Below are 19,428 nucleotides of genomic sequence, written 5' to 3'. Positions count from 1 at the left end.
GAGGAAAAGCAGGTTCCATCGATGTGTGTGCTGTGATCTAATTTCCTGCAGACAAATGAGGACTAAGGAGAGAACCGGGCCCCTCGCTGCATGATGCAGACGTCCCGGCTTCCTCCTCTGCCATCCGCTGCTGTGCTCCCAGGCAGTCGCCCCGTGGGCTGCCCGGGCTGCTGTATGGACCGCTGCCCCATCTCCCTACTCCGTGCCCAGCACAGAGCAGGCAGCATTCATATTTGTGGGCTGGATGAATTAATTCACATCCAAGCAAATACTGGGGACACAAACCAAGCGAGAAATGAGGCCAGAAAGTCCAAGGTGTTTTCAGTCACTTGGTCAGATCTGCCTTTCTCCTTGAAGAAGCCCCAGGAAGAAAGCTCTGGAGGAGATAATAACGGTGTCTTTCACAATGGAAAGGTCAACCGACCTGTGTTTATTGAGTGACTCAGTGGGCCAGCCCTTTGCTCGGCTTTGTAGGAGACTACGAGACAGGCAAACCCACGGGGTACTCTTGGCAAGCAGGCTGGAATCAAAACGCATAAGAAAAATGAGGGAGCAGCCCGGAGCAGCATGTCATTGTGCAGAGATGTCCAGAAAAGGTTCAGAGGATGGGGCTGTGCTGGGGAGGCCCCGGCAGTGGGGCTGGGTGGGAACACCTGAAGAGGCAGAAAGGAGAAGGCTGGGTGCTGCAGGTGTGGAGGTCAGAGTGCCACTGGGAGCTCTCCAGGCCAGCTCAGCAGCAGTGTGTGTGTGTGTGTGTGTGTGTGTGTGTGTGTGTGTGTGTGTGTGTGTGTGTGTGTGTGTGTGTGTCCGTGTCCCTTTGCTCAGACCAGCAGTGAGTCCTGGACGGGGCCTTTCAATCACGTGGCTCTCCGGCCGCTCTTCTCTGATCGCTGTCCTTCCCGCCAAGGCCTCTCTGAAATTTGACTAAGGTTGTGAGTGCATGTTTCAGCATTTCTGGATGCAATTTGGTATCATAGCAAAGAATCAAAGGATATTTTCTATCACTTAAAGTATGTTTCTCTCCCTCTTCCTCTGAGCACCTGACCCCACAATCATCGCTGGCTTTGAAATAATAGACCCGTCATAATTATGAGAATTAGTCTGGAGGCTTCTGCCTTATCTGCTCAACTGAGGTTATTGAGGCTGTCTTTAGAGGTGGAAAGGGTGTCCGGGACCATCTCGGCAGAGATGGCAAATTCAGAGAGAGCTATGCCTGCCGGGTGGGGGCAGCCAGGTGGCGAGGCTGAGGGAGGGGCCTGGGGAGGAAGAAGCCCCCTCTGCCCAACCCAACAGCCGCTGCTCCCTGGGACCCTGGACCCAGCGTTGTGAAAGCACAGTTTCTCAGGAGAAGCTGGAAAGTGAGATGATGTGTGAAATGCCCCGAATTTGTAAATGTTAAAAACAAATTTAGCAATGAAAACCCTGTGTAATGAACGTTTGAGATCTCCATTAGATGGCTATCCCGACATGCTACAGAAGTGGAAACAGAGGCCCAGGCCTGGAAAAGGACATGGGCTAGGTCATTAAGGTAATGGAAACTTGTGTCCCCTCTGCCTCCTTGGTCCAAGTCCCGAGCCATAGTGTCCACAAACATCAGGCTAGGAACTTTCCATCAGTATGCTGCCCGTACTACCTGCTCCTTTCCAGAGGCTTCTGCTTGCCCTTGGCCAGGGATGGCTGGCAGCCTCTCTGTGGCCTTGAACCTGTGTTGCAAAGCCTGCTTTAGTCAATGCTCTGAACTGGCTCTGTGACTGTGCCTTCCAGGTGGTGAGGCAGTGACAACGTGGCAGCCCTGGGCAGCATGCAGGGAAGGCCAGGGCTCTTATGGAGGGTGGCTTCAATGTTCTTATAGGGTATTAAAGGAATAGAGTGAGAGTTAATGCAGAACTCTTTCTTTGGCTTAATTTATTATAAAATATGTGGCTAAAATGTAGATCACACTGCTGTTTTGGATCTCCGTTTTGATTCCCAAAATTGCAATCATGATAGGTGGATTATAACCGTGCTTTAACATACAGATGAGGAAATGTATTCCTGTGCAATTTTCCCCTAAGGAGAAGTCAGAGGATAAGGGGCAGGAGTTTTGAATAACTTTGCAACATTTAGTTGTCTCTCTCGGTTATGGGATAGAAATTAGCATTGTAAGACTATATGTGTTGTGAATGCAGCACTGCTTTGAGTATTAGTGTGGAAGAGCTTCCAAAGGGAACGGAGAAAGCGATTTTCCTTATTAGAAAAAGTCACCATGATCTAATCTAGCAAAGTGGTGTCACCTCGTTAAATTGTTGTAGTTACTTAAAAATATGAAGTGCCAGGCACCCTGCTAGAGGCTGGGGAGGCCACGGTAGACCAGGCGGACCGAAGACTTGCTGGGGTAGTGGGCACAAGCAGTAAACACTGGGTGGCGCACAGCTAGAGGTGAGCTGGGGAGGGGGCAGAGGTGGAGCGATGGGGGGCGGTGAGAATGGCCAGAGGCTCGGGAGCTGCAGGCTGAGGGAAAGGAGCATGCAATAAGCCTCACACAGATGGGAAGCCAGATTAGTCCTCATTCTGGCGGTGCACGCAGAGCACCCGTGTGGCGAGATGCCCCCAAGAACATATGTCTGGGCAGACTCTTCCTCAGGACCAGACATTCAGTAGAAGAACCAAACAGAACAACATCCTGATGTGCTGCCCTGGGGCCTGGGCTCTGCTCTGTCCACCAGCACCGGTCCTCGGCCAGCACCCACTCAGCCTCTCCCTCGCACCCCGAGGTTCTGTCTGTCCAGATCATGCCCACCTGCTGCCCCCACCCCAGAATCTGGGCTGGGGCTCTTGAGAGCCGTCAGTTCTGCAGAGCAACACTCAGACTCCCCTTACCTCCCAGGAGAGCTGGCTGCAGCCTCTCCCCTCACAGCACAAGCCCTGGACTCAGTGTTATCAGGGAAGGTCAGTGGAGGAGAATGAAGGTCTTAAAAGAAGAAGGTGGCCTCCTTTGGTTACACTACATGGAATGACCGCCCAGCCTCCCCAGCACCATTCATTCATTCATTCATTCATGTATCCATCAGTCAGTCAGTCACCAGTGTTTACTGAGCACCTACTCTGTGCCAGGATGTTTTAGGGACATAAGATTGAGAAAAATAGACCCCATCCATCCCAGCTTTTACAGAGTAGACAAGCTACTGGGAGAGATAGAAATTAAGCAGGTATCACACACACATATGGTAAGTACAACCTCTGATATGTGTCATGAAGGTTACGTTCTGGGGTAATCGGGGCTGACCTGACAGTCTGGAAGTCCAAGAATGTCTCCCAAGGAAACAGCATTGGAGCTGAACCCTCAAGAATGGTGGGATCAACCAGGCAAGTTGGAGGTGGTGTTTGGGGTTCGTGTTTCAGGAAGAGGGACCAGAATGTACTGAGATTCCGATGTCCATCAGGGAGAAAGTTCCAACCTCTCTCTTTCTGGAGGGCCAGAAGGGCTTCCTTGGGACTTTTAGATGTTCAAGGAATGCCCTGGACAGATGCAGAGCAGGCGGGGGTGGGAGCGCGTGGCCCCCTGAAGCACTGTCGAGGAAAGCTCCCAGCTCACATCACATCACAGTTCCCAGTCACTGCCCAGTGCCTGAAGGATGGCTCTAAAATTCTTTCTCAGTATTTGGGTCAGGGCATTTTCTGGTCAGAGGGCCTCTGGGGTGCAGGACTGAGGGGCCCAGTGACTGTATGTCTGGGCAGATGGGGTGCTCTGCAGAGATGATTAGAGGCAGCCAGCCTGTCGCCCTTTAACGCCAGCCATCTCGTGGACGGAGCACAGGATGGAGAGGCCCGAGCTGCCCAAAATGGTGAATGCTCGTCTCTCTCCCTGTCATCCTGGTCTAACACCTTCCCCCAGGTCTTCCTCGTTGCCCCCTAGTTACTCACCTCAAAGAGATGTTTGGAGTAAGTGTGTCTTGTCTAGGAGGTGCCTTGGGGGCAGGTGCCAAATAAACTGTAACGTCGGGGTTAGAACACGTGGGTGTGAGTGGAGCCTTGTTCGTGGGTTTCCCACCACAGAGGCTGGTGTCACTTTGCACACTGGAATTGATCTTCCCAGCATGGCAATGTGACTCCTACTTGGAATGTACTGGGGGAGGGGGCTGACCGTAGGCAGGGCTCCTATGATGATGCCATTATATGAGTCATCACCTCTGGTTTATCCTGGTCATCTGTATGGTGAGTATTACAGACCTGGGTAGGTCAGGGGAACTGTCAGTTGGAAATCTATCAGATGCCCTTTCCTCATATTATCTCATTTGGTTTTCACAAGGGATTGCAAAGTAGCACCGTTATTTCCACTTTACTGACAGTGTTTGGAGTCTGGACAAGGTTAGGAGAAGCATTTACAAAGACATAGCTCTGAAGTCGCAGGGCCAGGTTGGAACCCAAAGCTGGCCATCTCGAAGCCAGTGACTTTCCCACTCTGCTGTGATACCAGTGCAGGATTTAAGGTATATTAAGGCCTTGCAAACAGCCTATCTTAGGAAACACTCAGATTCCTCTGTACTATTATCCAATTATTATCCAGTTATACAAATAATGGTGCTAAAGTTCATGAAGCTTTAGTGGTTTGCTCAGGATCACAGAGTTTAAATTTTAACTCAGATCTTGGCATCAAACACATCTTGGTGTTTTGAGGTGACCCCTTCTGCTCAGCAGTCTTTGCGCATGGCTGGGGGCCGTGGGGACAATTTGCTCTGCTCCCACCACCCGTCCCTCCACAAACAGGGCAGTTTATTCGTGCTCCCTCCTTCCCTGGGGGCTCCTTGGAGAACACACTCATTTTGCTTGTCCCTGGTCAAGATTCCTTTGGACTAGTCTATGGGATTTCTAGCACCTGGAAAGTTACCTTTTAGATACTTTTATCTGTGATCAAAGGAAGAATGAGCAGGGGCTTCCCTGGTGGCGCAGTGGTTGAGAGTCTGCCTGCTGATGCAGGGGACACGGGTTCGTGCCCTGGTCCGGGAGGATCCCACATGCCGCGGAGCGGCTGGGCCCGTGGGCCATGACCGCTGAGCCTGCACGTCCGGAGCCTGCGCTCCGCAACGAGAGAGGCCGCGGCGGTGAGAGGCCCGCGTACCGCAAAAAAAAAAAAAAAAAAAAAAAAAAAGGAAGAATGAGCAGACTTGACCTTCCTGTTAGAAGCTGCTACCCAGGAGGCTAGTCACCAGGGGTCAGTTCATTCATTCACGCATCATTCATTCATGCATGTGTTGGTTGAGTGATGGTTGGATGCCTACTAGGTGCCACATGTGGAGGAGGACTCGCAGGCTGGTCCTCTGCCAGTTGCTGGCTAGAAGGAGAAGAACAAAATCCAGACTCTTCACCTGGCCCGAGGAGCTAGTTGAGGGCCCACTCAGGATGTGAACATGACCGGGAGTTATCTGAGGTTTATAACACAGCCTCATCTGTAGTTGAGAAAGGTCACTCCTGTGGTTATCAGAAAGCAAAATTTGTTTTTCTCTTTTTGACTTACTTCACGCTGTATGACAGTCTCTAGGTCCATCCACCTCACTACAAATAACTCAATTTTGTTTCTTTTTATGGGACTTGAGGACACAGGGAGGGGGAAGGGTAAGCTGGGACAAAGTGAGAGAGTGGCATGGACATATATACACTACCAAATGTAAAATAGAGAGCTAGTGGGAAGCAGCCACGTAACACAGGGAGATCATCTAGGTGCTTTGTGACCACCTAGAGGGGTGGGATAGGGAGGGTGGGCGGGAGACGCAAGAGGGAGGAGATATGGGGATATATGTATATGTATGGCTGGTTCACTTTGTTATACAGCAGAAACTAACACACCATTGTAAAGCAATTATACTCCCATAAAGATGTTAAAAAAAAAAAAAAGAAAAGAATAAAGAAAGCAAAGTTGCCGTCAAACCAATCTCTACCGGTGGGGGGGAAACAGCAAAATCTTCGCTGAACGTGTCACAGTTGTATTGGCTAAAGTCCACTGCCCTACCAGCAGCCTGGGGTGGCGTCAGCCTTGCCAGGACACAGACACTGGACTGCTGGATGGGGAGGGCCATTCCCCAGGGCATCGGCTCTAGCTTTGTTTTGCCAACAGGTACCAAGACAATGGTCAGTGGGGTAACCTCGGCTGTCTCCTTGGCTCCTTTCTCTGCTTTGTGGCCTGAGCCAAGTCCGAAGGTTTTGTCCTTTGGAGATCTACCAACAGGCAAAAGAGCTCCAGAAAAATCTTTGTGCTGTGATGAGCAGAGCTGGGTAGAATTTTTTTTTTTTTTTTTTGCTAATTTTTATATGTCAACTAGAATATTTATTACTACAAGGTATTGAAAGTTTCAGCATTTATTCAAAAACATTTAAGTCTTGATCCATTGATAGTATCCATCTGATAAAGGTTCTCAAATTAAAAGGGCTGGATAAGTCAGTGCGGCTCAAAAATGGCAGTAACTTCAGAGCTGGCAACTGACACTTGTTTTCTGCCACTGTTTACTCTTCAATAAAAAATGCATATTTACCATAGCAACCTCCAGCTCACGTGGTGCCCTGTCTTACCCGCTACCCTCTACAACAGAATAGCTTCTTAAAGAAACACACACATCCTAATATGCATGCTTTCAGATGCAAAAATGTGTTCTTTATAAGGAAGCCCTCTTTCCTGGGATTTAATGCTAATAAACACGTCATCTTTATAGAAATCATTTTGGTCCCATGTCTTAAATTTTAGGGTGTTCACTCTGGAAATCAAAATAGAATTACTCTTGGAAGGGCTTTTGATTATCTTGAGAGTTTGCTGATTATTTATTTTAATACAGTTCTAATATATATATATATTTGTGGTTATACATATATATATATATATATATATATATAATTTTTTCCAAACTGCAGCCATTAGTATCGTTTGAGAGGGTTTTTTTGGTGTAGATTCTAATGACCTGCCGCTTCATCTGTGATTAAAGATTGTCATCTACATGAAGCTCAATTGCAGCCTGAATTGTTTTTCACTGTTAACTTGGGAGAATTGCCTGGGTTTTCAGAGCTTTGGAGAAACTGCTCCAACCCGGACTTTTCAGGAAGGGAGCATGCCTTCTCATTCTAGACCTTGTGCAGGTGTCAGGCCCCATCGCTTGGGGCTCGTGGAGTGGGGAGAGCACTAAAGCCACAAGCCTCTGCCCTCCCTTCCCAAGCCATCCTTGCTTGCAGGGGTCCCTTTGGCAATATTCATGTTAAAAGCTACTATTAATTGGAGCATATCCTGCACCAGGCACCGTGCTAAATGAATTGTTATGACTATCCCCGTTTTGCAGATAAGGAAGCTGAATGAACCTCAGAGAGGTTATGTAATTTGCCCAGGATTACACTCCTAAGAATTGTTGGAACTTGGTTTTAACCTGAAGCCTTTGATCGCAAATCTGTTCCACTTAATCTGTGATTGGAACCTTTCTGTCAGACGTAAGCTGGAAGGACAAGTGGGAATGGAATAAGGGGCAGTGAGCGGTGCCTCCCTTCTCAGAGTGTTCTTGGGAGATGTCGCATGGCCTCAGTATCAGGAGAGTTTTTTGGTCCACTCTTCCCATTCTGGTTTGCACCTGTGCCTGACAGCCACATACTCCTGTGCTGCAGGTCTCCGTGGATGCTACAGCCCTGGGACGGCTGTGTGGCTGTGTGTGTGATGAGAGCTGTGGTCAGTGCCCCTCTGGGGCACCTCAGCAGGCTGGGGGTGGGGCACATCTGAACCAGGCCTGGTGGATTTTTTAAATTCCTTTCAGCCACATACAGACCAATCTGAAAAACAAGACCATATTGTGACTCTGTTATGCTTAGTGGCTTTGGGGGAAAATCCGATTGTGAAGTGAGGCAGGGCTCTCCATGGCGGAGTGGCATTGTGACCCGAACTCGGACAAGGAGAATTGCCCAGACCCCACGGCCCGGCCAGCCAATCTGACTGCAGTGTGTCCACGAGCCATTTCATAATTATCCATCATGAATGCCTCCATGCTGCCTTAATAGATTATTTAAAATGGTGCCTGCGCCTCCCATGCAACCTCTAGTCGGCCCCGAACTGTACATACATACAAGCCGGGAGAGGTAATTGCTTATCATGTATCTTTTTGTTCCAGACACTTTTATAAAAGAGTATGTATTATGTATGGTGTGACCTTCAAATGTCAGGAATGTGTTGTGCAATAAACTGTCAATATTTGTGGTTATAAGGTACTAGATGACTTTTACAATAATTGGAACGGCTATATTAAAAGCTTGGATCACTCAGCTGGTTAAAGAGAAAGACACAGGCCGGTGTTCATCAGGGACTTGCCTTCTGCCAACGATTAAATGAAAGATATTGCAAGGTGCTTAAGATGTCTTCTTTGTTTAAAAAAGAATATGGCAAAACATGTCTCCAGGGGGAAGCGTTATCTCCAAATCATCCCTTCTCCTTTCAGTGTGCACCATTCCCAAAAGAAAACTCAGCCCCACAAGTTATGGCGACCGACTAAGTGCATTTTAAAATGATTGGTCCAGCTTGTTCTCAGTGTCATTTAAGTAAGAATTCCTGAAACATACCCGACAGTCAAAGAGATCTCCTCCAATCTTCCCCCAAGCCCCCTCCCCACCCATAAATGAGGGGGCTGTAAATTACCTTAAGAGGATCTTAAAAGCTATAGTTCTTTTAAGAAAATAAATTATGTAGAAATCTTTTGGGAATTTATGCTTTACTGAAAGTAGAGGCTTCTGTAGTCTATAGTTTTGTTTCTTTTTTTTTAAAGAAAGGAACATGTAATTTAAATTACGAAGAAGGGAAAGCAAAACAAATATTTTGCAATAATTACAGTAGTAATTGGGGCATGGGTTACTTTTAAAGTATCTGTCTTGTTATACTTTTCTATTGATTAATGTTTCTTTATGCATATGGGAGGCTATTTCTTCCAACGCAATGACATCTTCCTTTTAAGCCAGGGAGTGGGCAGATGAAATAGTGGAAGGTTTCCTCAACAACACGCCCCCATCTTCTCAAAAGCTCACTTGTGACCTTGCTGATTAGAGTGCGTGTGTGGTTCCTTCCACCTGGATGGAGAGAGACCCGGGAGATACCCCGAGACCACCTCCTTCAGGAAGCCTCCCCAGGCACCCCTGACCTCCTTCCCCCCTGCTGTTATCACACTCCAGCCCCTGATGGTCTGTGCTGAGCACTTTGGGGCATTTCTGGTATTTTGCTGGTACCCGGGGCTAGTTCCTCCCAGGTTACTCAAAACAGCTTCCCTCTTGTAGTCAGGAGCTGATCTGAGCCTCTGAATTTCAGTTTGCTTGCCTCCTCTGATTCTTTTATTTATTTTGAAAAAAGTATGTACAGTTTTTTAAAGTATGTACGGTATGGAGCACTGCTATGAGCTGAGTGCCTACCACGTGCTGGGGGTATAACAGCAAACAGTAATTAATAGTCCCTGTTTGCGTGGAGCTTGTGTCTGGGGGGAGACAGGTGGTAAGCAGACAAATACATAGGTCAGTTAGCATTTGCAGTAGGTGATAGACGGGTTGCTTGAAGGACCAACCAGAGAAAGAGCGCCCCTGGAACCTGGAGTCAGGGAGAATTCCTTCAGACAGTATGGTCAGAGACGCCTCTCCCAGAAAGGGCCTGTGGACTAAAGCCTGAGTGAGAGTCTCCGTGTGAATTCTGGGGGAAGAGAATTCCAGGTGGATGAGGCATCAGGAACAAAGCCCTAAGTTGGGTACCAGCCAGGAAGGCTTGAGGAAAACAGAAAGATGGAGGGCTGGAGTAGAGTCAGGAGTTGGGATGAGGTCAGAGCAGCAGCGAGGGCCACTTAGATGGGGGTTGGAGACCATAGGTGCTGGGGGTTATTCTAAAGAGCAATGGAGCCAGTGGCCTGCCCTCCCTTGAACATAACCGGGCTTTTCCCAGGAGATGGCAGCCCCCTGGGCCATCCCTCTCCAGACTTAACCTCCTGCCTGGTTCTTGTCACCCAGGCCAGTTCATAGGTGCTGCTGCTCTGCCCTGGTTCACCTGAACAGTTTCTGGGATGGATCCCTGCCCACCAGGCCAGAGGGAAGAGAGGGGTGTGCAGAACCCAAAGAGACCCATCACACCAGATGTCTTGTCAAAGGTTGATTCTGTGAGTCCCAAATCCTGCCTGCTGCGTCCATGGTCACAGTTCCCAGGCTGTGGACTATAAGTGCCTACCCACAGCTGGCCCTGAGGGCCTTGGGAGAGCTGGCAACCCAAGGATTACGGAGGATGTTGTCAAGGGCAGCATCACACAATGCCAAAGGGAAGAGACCCCATGGGTGGCCCAGTCACCAGCGGATGGGGTTGGGGGGACGGTGGTTCGGAACACTCCCCTGACAGTTAAGAAAGGGCTCTCTGGGTTTGGTAAAACCAGAAACACATTTGGCCCACAGTGCTTGATTTTGAAGCCCTTGTGTATTTTAAGGGAAATTTAATCCATATGTTTCTGATTCATTTTCACTTAACTCATCAAAATGTTGCTTTAGAGAAGCTATTTGAGATCCCAGTATCTTATATTTTTTTCTCCAAATTTTAGCCCTTTAGTGACCTATTTCCCCAATTCCAGAAATCCTATCTTGCTAACAGCAAATGGAGCTCTACATAGTTTTGAGTTTGGGTGAGAGGTGAGGAAGGCGATGATGGAGGACATTCACCTCTGCTCCCTGAGATCTGTCACGAGCTCGGGCCTTGCCAGTGAGCCCAGCCTGGTCCCCGGTCCTAAGAACCCACAGGGAAGCTGGCTGTTGCCTTTTCACAAGTGGTCATCCTTTTCTAAAATAGCTCTCTATTTAAACAAATACTTTTGCCAATCCATATTAATGCTTAACTGTTTAACATTACTATATATGGCCATCATAAACCAGAGAACTTTGATGAAACAACAGAGACACCAAATTAATACGGACCCAAGGCATGACTGATGTGTTCCAAGAGTTAAGTACAATTGTTTACAGTAATGTTATCATTTTTATGCATACCATTAATTTAAAATCACTTTTAAAAATAAAGGGAACTCTTCATCAGGAACCTCCACCACAGTAATCATTGTTTTGAGTCTTTATTTTACAGTTTTTAAAATAAGGGAAAGTGTTAAGCTTTTAAGAGGAACTCTACATTCCTCTGGATTTTTCCTCCAAGGTATTACTTTTCCTCCCCTGAAAAGATCTTAAAACACTGGTATATGTGGGCAAAGATATTAATAAAGATGTGATTTTTTGGTGTCATGGTCACACTTTAGACTCCACAAATTGTTTTTTCCTTCATTAATGAAGGGAGATCTGTGCTTTTGAGATGCTCTTTGCACAAGACAGACTTTTAGAATGAACTGCACGACTCATCTGGGAAAACGTGTTTACTGTTATAGTAGGAGTTCCATAGAAATTAAAATACCGTGGCCTTTTATGTCATAAAGTAGTAAATGCCCAGGTATGCAGACAGCTCCCTTACCCATCTGAGGTTGCTGGGATACTCTCCATTCCCTGCACGGGCTTATCATCATCATCAACGTCATCATTGCAATTTTCTTTTAATAAAAATCTTTCCAAAATGTACTTTTGGGCACGTGAAGGGTAAAGCTGCTCGGCAGGATGAGGTGAGCACTGAGAGTATGTGCACAATTTAAAAAGAAACCTCTCTTTGCTTTTTCTCTTTGGTCCCACTCTGCCTCTTTTGGTCTCTCTGAACCTTGTTCTCTGTCTCATTCTGTGAATTAATAAGACTACCTAGAGGATTGGGTATAAACCCGGAAGACCTCACCAGTAGAAGGTTCACACTTCTTAGCTCCTGAGTCCTCCCACTGTGACAGCTCTCCGATCTCCATGACTTAACAGAACCAAGATTTTTTTCTCATTCATGCGCAGTCTGGCTCGGGTCAGCCCCCCTCCATCTGGTGACGCAGCCATCGAGGCATCGTCTGTTTTGCGATCCTGCCCCCTCAACCTTTGTGTTGCAAGGGTAGGGTGGCCAGGGAGGACAGGGAGACAGTAAGGGGCACACTGTCTCTCCTCTGAATCGCTTCCAGCCATTGGCTGGACTAGTCAGTGGTCCCAACTTAGCGCAAAGGCAGTTGGGAAAAGTAGGCTCTCGTGGAATACTTAGGAGCACGTACTATCCCTTTCATGGTCGTTTCCTCCCATATCTCTAAGAGCCAGCCCTGTTGCTTATTTGGCTTAGATTGGGCTAGGGTGGGTGAAGGAAAGGCCACAAAGAGGGTGAAGACAGCCTGCAGTGGGCTTGGGGCTCTTCCAGCATCGCAGGATTACAGGGAGCCGAGGGGAAGGGCCAGTAAGTCCAGCTGGGGTGGGGTGAAAGGATTTGCCTGAGGACAGCCAGGCCCCGGGGACCCAGAAGCAAAAGATTCTGCCTCCTGACTCCTGAGGCAGCCTTCTTTGCAAACAAGACTATTTTAAAGAGGTACCGAGGAAGCTCAGTGTTTAAAGATAAACTGGGGGGAAATCTACCCTTAAAATACAAAATTATTTCATAAACCAAGTATTTAAATTCCAAACCAATATGTGAGTGAGGTTAAGTATACAATGAGGCACCCACAGATTCAAATCATATTTGTGTACAAGGTAGCCAGTCTCGGGGCTGGATTCAGACAGCTGCTGATGGTACTGTGTGTGTGTCTAGGCTTTAACTTTTGAGAAGTTATTTGTCTCTCTTTCTAAGCATCTGATTCTTTGTCTATCCAGGGCTGCCAGTTTGTGGCGGTTGCTGATGAGGATTCCAATATGATGACCCATGACCTTTTTTTTTTTTTTTTTTTTTTGTGATATGCAGGCCTCTCACTGTTGTGGCCTCTCCCGTTGCGGAGCACAGGCTCCGGACGCGCAGGCTCAGCGGCCATGGCTCACAGGCCCAGCCGCTCCACGGCATGTGGGATCTTCCCGGACCAGGGCACGAACCCACGTCCCGTGCATCAGCAGGCGGACTCTCAACCACTGCACCACCAGGGAAGCCCTCCTTGACCATTTTTAGTCCCCCCGCCCCTCCTTCAGCCCACAGCTATGGAACCTCCCTCCTACCCTCCCTCTGTGAATTCTCAGGGAAGGTAATGAACCTTAATGTCACCTTGGCCTAGACCAACCTTGCTATACACTCAGAGGCTTAGAAGCAGCAAATGGAAATGTAGGAGTCATGGTTTCTGACCTTGAGATGACAAAATTAGGAAGGTCAATTGTCTGATGTCCCCCACCCCCAAATAATATATCTTTTTTTAATTGAAGTATAGTTGAAGTACAATATTATGTAAGTTATATATATTATATATAAGGTGTACAGTATAGTGATTCACAATTTTTAAATGTTATGCTCCATTTATAGCGATTATAAAACATTGGCTATATTCCCCGTGTTGTACAATATATCCTTGTAGCTTATTTTATACCTAATAGTTTACACCTCTTAGTTCCCTACCCCTATATTGCCCTTCCCTCTTCCCCTCCCCACTGGTAACCACTGATTTGTTCTTTATAACTGTGAGTCTGTTTCTTTTTCTTTTATATTCAGTAGTTTGTTGTACTTTTTAGATTCCTCATGTAAGTGATAACATACAGTATTTGTCTTTCTCTGTCTGACTTATTTCACTTAGCATAATACCCTCCAGTTCCATCCATGTTGTTGCAAATGGCAAAATTTCATTCTTTTTTATGGCTGAGTAGTATTCCATTATATATATATGTGTGTGTGTGTCACATCTTCTTTATCCATGCATCTGTTGATGGACACTTAGGTTGCTTCCATATCTTGGCAATTGTAAACAATGTTGCTATGAACATTGGGGTGCATGTATCTTTTCCAATTAGTGTTTTTGTTTCTTTTGGATATATACCCAGGAATGCAATTGCTGGGTCATACAGTAGTTCTACTTTTAGTTTTTTGAGAAACCTCCTAAATTCTTGAAACAAAACTTGAAATGATTGGATCCATGTCCTCTTTTTTATCTAACCACTCTCAGCTTGTAGGAACAGGAGAAAGCTTGCAGAGTTTTTGATACCTACTACAATTCACCTGTTCTAGGCTGAAACTTGGGAAGGGTTGCATGTATCGTCTATGTTCCCCTGGAATATTATTTACTGCCACCATATGTAAGACATCCATTCCTGAAGAATAGATCACATATTATTTAGTGGGGTCAAGAAAAGAAACAGGGGTCCCAGGAGTTACTTCTCATCCCTTTCCCCATCCTATGAGAGCCAGAGCACACCCAGGCTGAGGCTGTGTTGCCTGTAGCCAGATGCCCCAACTCTCAGGGACACCCCAGCCTCTAGGAGCTGGCAGCGCTCCTTTCACAGAGAAGCAGGAGGAACAGCCAGTGGGGCTGAGGCCGACCTCTGTTCACACGCCCACCTTCAGCGTCCTCCACACATTTAGAGAAAGTGTCTGATCAGAGGGAAGAGATACTGCAGATTTTAGGAAAAGGAAAATTTCTTTAAAAGCTCATACCAATCCACAATCGGCCTGACAAAGGACCACAGGTGTCATTTTTATGATGCTTCTTCCTTTCTGTCGTGTGTTTCCTGGAAGGGCTGGGGAAGGGCTGGTCTGTCCGTAAGCAGGACCCGTGGTTCTTCCCCAGCCAGCTGTGTGTGGCCACAGGCAGAGCCTCGGGACTCCATCTGGGGAGCCTTGCAGAAGGACAGCTGCTAGTGCTTTTATGCTCTGGGCGGATAGAGAAGGAATCGGAGAGCAGCCTCGTCTTCCCCTCTGACTGAGCCCCTTGAGCTCTCAGCGGGGCTGGGCTCAGTTTAGCGCACCTTGTTCCTCGATACCCGTCCAGGTGTAGGCAGGGACCCACACACAGGCCCTGTGAGTGTGCGGCTCAGCGGGCCCTTCCTCTGCCATCACTGACTGACTGTACTTGTCTTTCAGCCTCTCCGGGCACTTCCTGGGACCACCCACAATTCCCCTTCATCGTTGCTCAAGTTTGTTTTTCTAGTTGGATTAGTCTAAGAGTAAACGCCACAGGCCTTCTGGCCCTCCAAAAAAACAAAACAAAACAAAACAAAACAAAAACAGAAAAAACATTCTGTGTAAAGTGAAAATTAGACTCTTAAATCTGCAAAGAAAGCTGTTTATCTTACAAATTCATTCTTTTTATTGGGCCACACATATCCAAGATAGAAAGATAAAAGGAAGACAGATACAGGCCATTGCTTAGAGTGACATATAGTGAGATACAGCTCATCCTCACCTTCTGTAAAGCCGGCGGGAGCACAGGGCAGCGGCCTTATCTGTCTATTTATCTATATTGTGCCCTGGGCCGGGGCTCACCAAAAGCTGCAGTGGAAATATGTTCCCCACACTCTCTATTCTCTTCTGTTGGACAGCCCTGCCTTGGACTGCTCCCCAGGGGCTCCGACGGAGGAGGATCTGGGGAAGGTGCTCAGCTGCAGACCGTGGGACACGAGGACAGGCAGGGATGCAACATCAAAAACCCACACCTGCCTACTCCTGTCCTGAAGTCAACACTTAGTTCTGCTCATCATTCAAATGGACAGCTCATGGCCTCCTACCTTAAATAGGGTGTCTTAACCCTGTTGCAGGGAGCACTTGGCAGAATTTTAATCAGGCTCGTTGTTATTTTAAGCTGACCTCATGATACCACAAAAGGAATGAGTAATGCTGGGAGGGCAAATGCAACAGGTTTGGGGTTGGTGTGGCTTGGGTGTGGTGGAGGGAGATGGGTAAGAGATGGCCTCTCAGCTGTTTATAACTAGGATGCGGTTGACTTGGAATTGGCATCTGGCATCTGGCCATTGTTCTCCTGGGCTCTCAACAGACTGGCTCTTTAAGACAGAGGTGGTGGCAGCCCTGGTGGACTTGACCTGCGGACAGGGACTTCCTGCTAGGACTGCATGTGGGACATTTGTTTGCCGTGACCTGGCAACACTCTCTTGTGCCTGTTATCCCTTATCAGCAGCCCAATAGCCATCTTTGGTAGTCTCTCCACAGTCATGTGGACAACCACAAAGCTAGTGCCAGGTCGAGTGAGTTCTAGATGTGGATGAACTGTGTCCCCCTCCCTGTGTAAAATTACGAGGAAAAAAAAAAAGCTGGGCAGTTAGACCTTTTGAACAGCTTTTCCAAGGATGGTTAGAAGAGTTGTGGAGAATAGGATTAAAAGTGAGCCTTCAAGGAAAATTTCTAGGGTGATGATGCCATCGTGCACAGTCCAAATTCAGAGAGGATGCTCGAAGCCAAAGGGTTTCCACGGTTGCACCGAGCAAACATCCAAATAAGAATTAAGTGCGACTGCCTTCATCTTGTTCATGGCCTGTAAGTCTGTCCCTTTTGGCTGTGAGCAGAGAACACCAGGAACGGATGTTGAAGAATAAAAGCAATTTGCATTTTCCATTGCTTGGAAGGTACAAATCTTGTTTTTTTTTTGCTCTCTGCAGAACTCACAGGTCTGCTTATTATCCCAGAAGGTCCCCTTGTTCTCATGGTGAAATCTACCAGGAGACCTAGAGGGTGGGCCGGAAGCTGCGGCCAGGACCCTGCCAACCTCGGGAGCTTGGGTTATGTGCCAGGCGGCAGCCTCCAGCCCTGCGGGGAGGCCAGAGGAGAAGGCTTGCCTGCCTCCCCTTCTCGAGATGCAGAGTCCCAGCTCCTGCCCTGCTCCCCTGATGTCGCCTCTTTGACAACATGATGTCAGGCCTCGGGTGTTGCAATAACATATCCTCCAACCACTAGATATTTTCACAGTTTTATTTACTATTATGTCCCATCATTTCTGTGCAGAAGGCAGCCGTATGTAAATTTTATTCCATTTTCTAATGGTTTGGGTTACATAACAAATAACAGCAGGAAGGAAAATTTGTATTGATACTTTACAGAGGAAGTTCTCAGGTCACTGCACAAAGATTTAACTGCAGTGCTCTAAGTTTATGGGAGTTTTGCAGCTGAGTTTCTGCACATGACTTTGAATATGTCACTATATGTTTATCATGGGCTAATTGTGGAACCGCATTTCCATACTTTTTCTTCTCCCTTTCATGAGATTACACCAGCCAGCGATGGAGGCAAGACTCTACAAGGAAGAAATGATCAGTTTGGGATAATTTTCTTTCCTGTCCCAAAATAGCTGTACGTCTGCATGTCTTGGGGACTCAGCCGAGACACATTTTTTTTTCATTTGTTGCCTGATATAATGCAAATGTGATTTCGATCCTATAGCAAACTCTCCAGCTAGTCCATATTATAAATTAATCAGACTCAACAACCACCAACATTTTTAAACTTTTGAAAAAAAATGTTTAATAGGAGCTAAGCAAAAGAAGAAATCAAACCAGCTGCTGACACAGCTGTTTCTTTTCTTGTTTAATTCAGTTCAATATAAAGGTACCATATGCTGCTTAAAATGATGATAGGAAAGATGAAATAATTTAAGAGAATAACAAGAAAATACGTGAATTGTCAGCATTCTGTCAGATTGAAAGAATGAAATAGACAGGTGTACTATTGACACGTTTAGCCTTGTGTGGTGTTGGCAGTTTTGGTGCGAACAACTTCTGACATGTGCTGAAGTGATGTGAGAATATTTCTCCTCCATTGCAGACATTGGAGAGGAGGCTGGGAGATCTGCCGGCGTCCAGCAGCCCGCACTGCTTCGAGACAGGAGCCTGGGCTCGGCCATGAAGGACTGCCCGTACTGTGGGAAAACCTTCCGGACATCCCATCACCTAAAGGTCCACCTGAGGATACACACAGGTGAGGGATCCAGGTGCACAGCTCGAAGGAGGAGGCCCAGGGCTGCCATGCCCCTGTCCTCGGTCCACCCTCTGTGGGCCTATCCGTGCACCATTGTGTGGGTCTGAACCGACCCTAACGACCCAGTTCTTTACTCCATACTCACCCCCCTGAATGACACATGGACATGTGGACATGGATCTCCCATGGTCCAGGCCTGGGATGATGATGCTTTGTCCGAGGCCCTGTGACATTTTGCTGATGGCATCCTTCTGCTGCACTGAAGTAGCACCTCCCACATCCTCACATGGACCAGGGGTCTTTCAGGTGCAAATGATGAGAACCCAGCTCAAACTCTAAATATACAAGGGCACGTAGGAGGTCTTTGAAGGCAGGCTGGCTTCTAGCCCAGCTGGGATTACGTGCCTACACCTGGGACTGGATAGATGGAGAGGAGGGTGGGTGGCTCTCCACTGGGTCTCCTCAAAAGAAAACTCGAGACGCTCTTAACCAAGCCACTGGACCACTGTGGTCATTTCCCCTGTTATGGCGTTGTCCGAGCCCCTCAAGGTGAGGGCTTCTCTTGGTCTCTCTGTCTTGTCTCTCGGTCATGGTTCTTGTGAGCTTTTCTGCTAGTTGTTTGCACATTGCCAATACAAAAAAAAATCTCTCTGACATATGGACACCTCCATTTTCTTTGATTTTTCTCCTGACACTTTATCTATTGGAGTGTGAGCTGCTTCAGAGGATAGACAAATATGCCATCTATTTTCAAAAATAATTGTGGTCTGTTTCCCAAGGAATCAATAAAGCTTAGGGTTGTGAAGGATATTTAGTGTGTACGGGCCTCATGTGCAGCATGTGGTTAAAGACAAGGCGCCCTCACCTGGACCCTCACCTGTGCCTGCAAATCTCCCTGACACCCAGAGGAGCCCTGAGGACAGGTGGCAGTGGGATGGGCTGCTGTCTTTATTCTCAGCCTGGGTGCAGTTGGGCATCACCACTGTCCCTCCCTGTCCTGGAACACTTCTCTCATGGGGTCACCCCAGGGCAAAGAGGGGTCTCCTAAAATTACGTGCCAAGCTTGCTCACTCTCCAGGGTCCATGGGACCCGACCCACCTTGCCCATCTTCACCCTTATCACCACCCTGCGACCCCATTGCCTTCTTCCTGCTCCTCCAATGCAGAGTGCTTGCTTCTGCCGCAGGACCTCTGCACCTACTGCCCCCTCCACCTGGAATGTTCTTCCTCCAGGTGGTCACTGGGGGCTTAGCGTCATGTGATCTCTTCAGAGAGATTGCGTGACTACCCTGCCTGAAATATCCCTCATGCCCCTGCTTTATTTTCTCCATAGACTTAACACCTTCTGAAATTATCTTGTTCAGTTCAGTTGTTCATTTCCTTCTGTGTTGTCTGTCTTCCACCAAGTAGAATGTGAAGGTGTAATATTATCCATCTATTTAATTGCTGTAGAACCCCGGGGCCTACAAGAGCACCTTGCAGTAAACTGCAGCTTACGGGGGCATGGTACATTTATTTGAGAGGTTGAATGACAGAACAAATAAGTGAGTGACCCTACTCCTGCAATGCCTGCCCTGTGACGGGTAGCACAGAGGGGACAAGTGCAGTGGGGAACATGGATCCTTCCCTAGGGAACCTGTGGTTCTTTGGGAAAGGTACCCTACACACGTGAGCTGGTCAGAAGCCACAGTGTGGCAGCC

The 19,428-nt window shown here is 47.5% G+C and overlaps 1 protein-coding gene across 8 annotated transcripts in view; it reads left to right on the top strand.

Annotated features, from left to right (window-relative positions):
* The window catches only part of ZNF536 (zinc finger protein 536), a 418,630-nt gene that overhangs the window by 242,784 nt on the left and 156,418 nt on the right, over nt 1-19,428 (top strand). For all 8 annotated transcript variants that reach the window (XM_060288591.1, XM_060288594.1, XM_060288590.1 and 5 more), the window contains exon 5: nt 17,576-17,728. In XM_060288591.1, the coding sequence (XP_060144574.1) occupies nt 17,576-17,728 (153 nt within the window). The remainder of the gene's footprint in view (nt 1-17,575; nt 17,729-19,428) is intronic.

The sequence above is a fragment of the Globicephala melas genome, chromosome 19 (assembly GCF_963455315.2).
Source record: "Globicephala melas chromosome 19, mGloMel1.2, whole genome shotgun sequence".
Lineage (NCBI taxonomy): Eukaryota > Metazoa > Chordata > Mammalia > Artiodactyla > Delphinidae > Globicephala > Globicephala melas.
The sequence above is the reverse complement of the archived record's forward strand: the minus strand, read 5'-3'. Positions and strand labels throughout refer to the sequence as shown.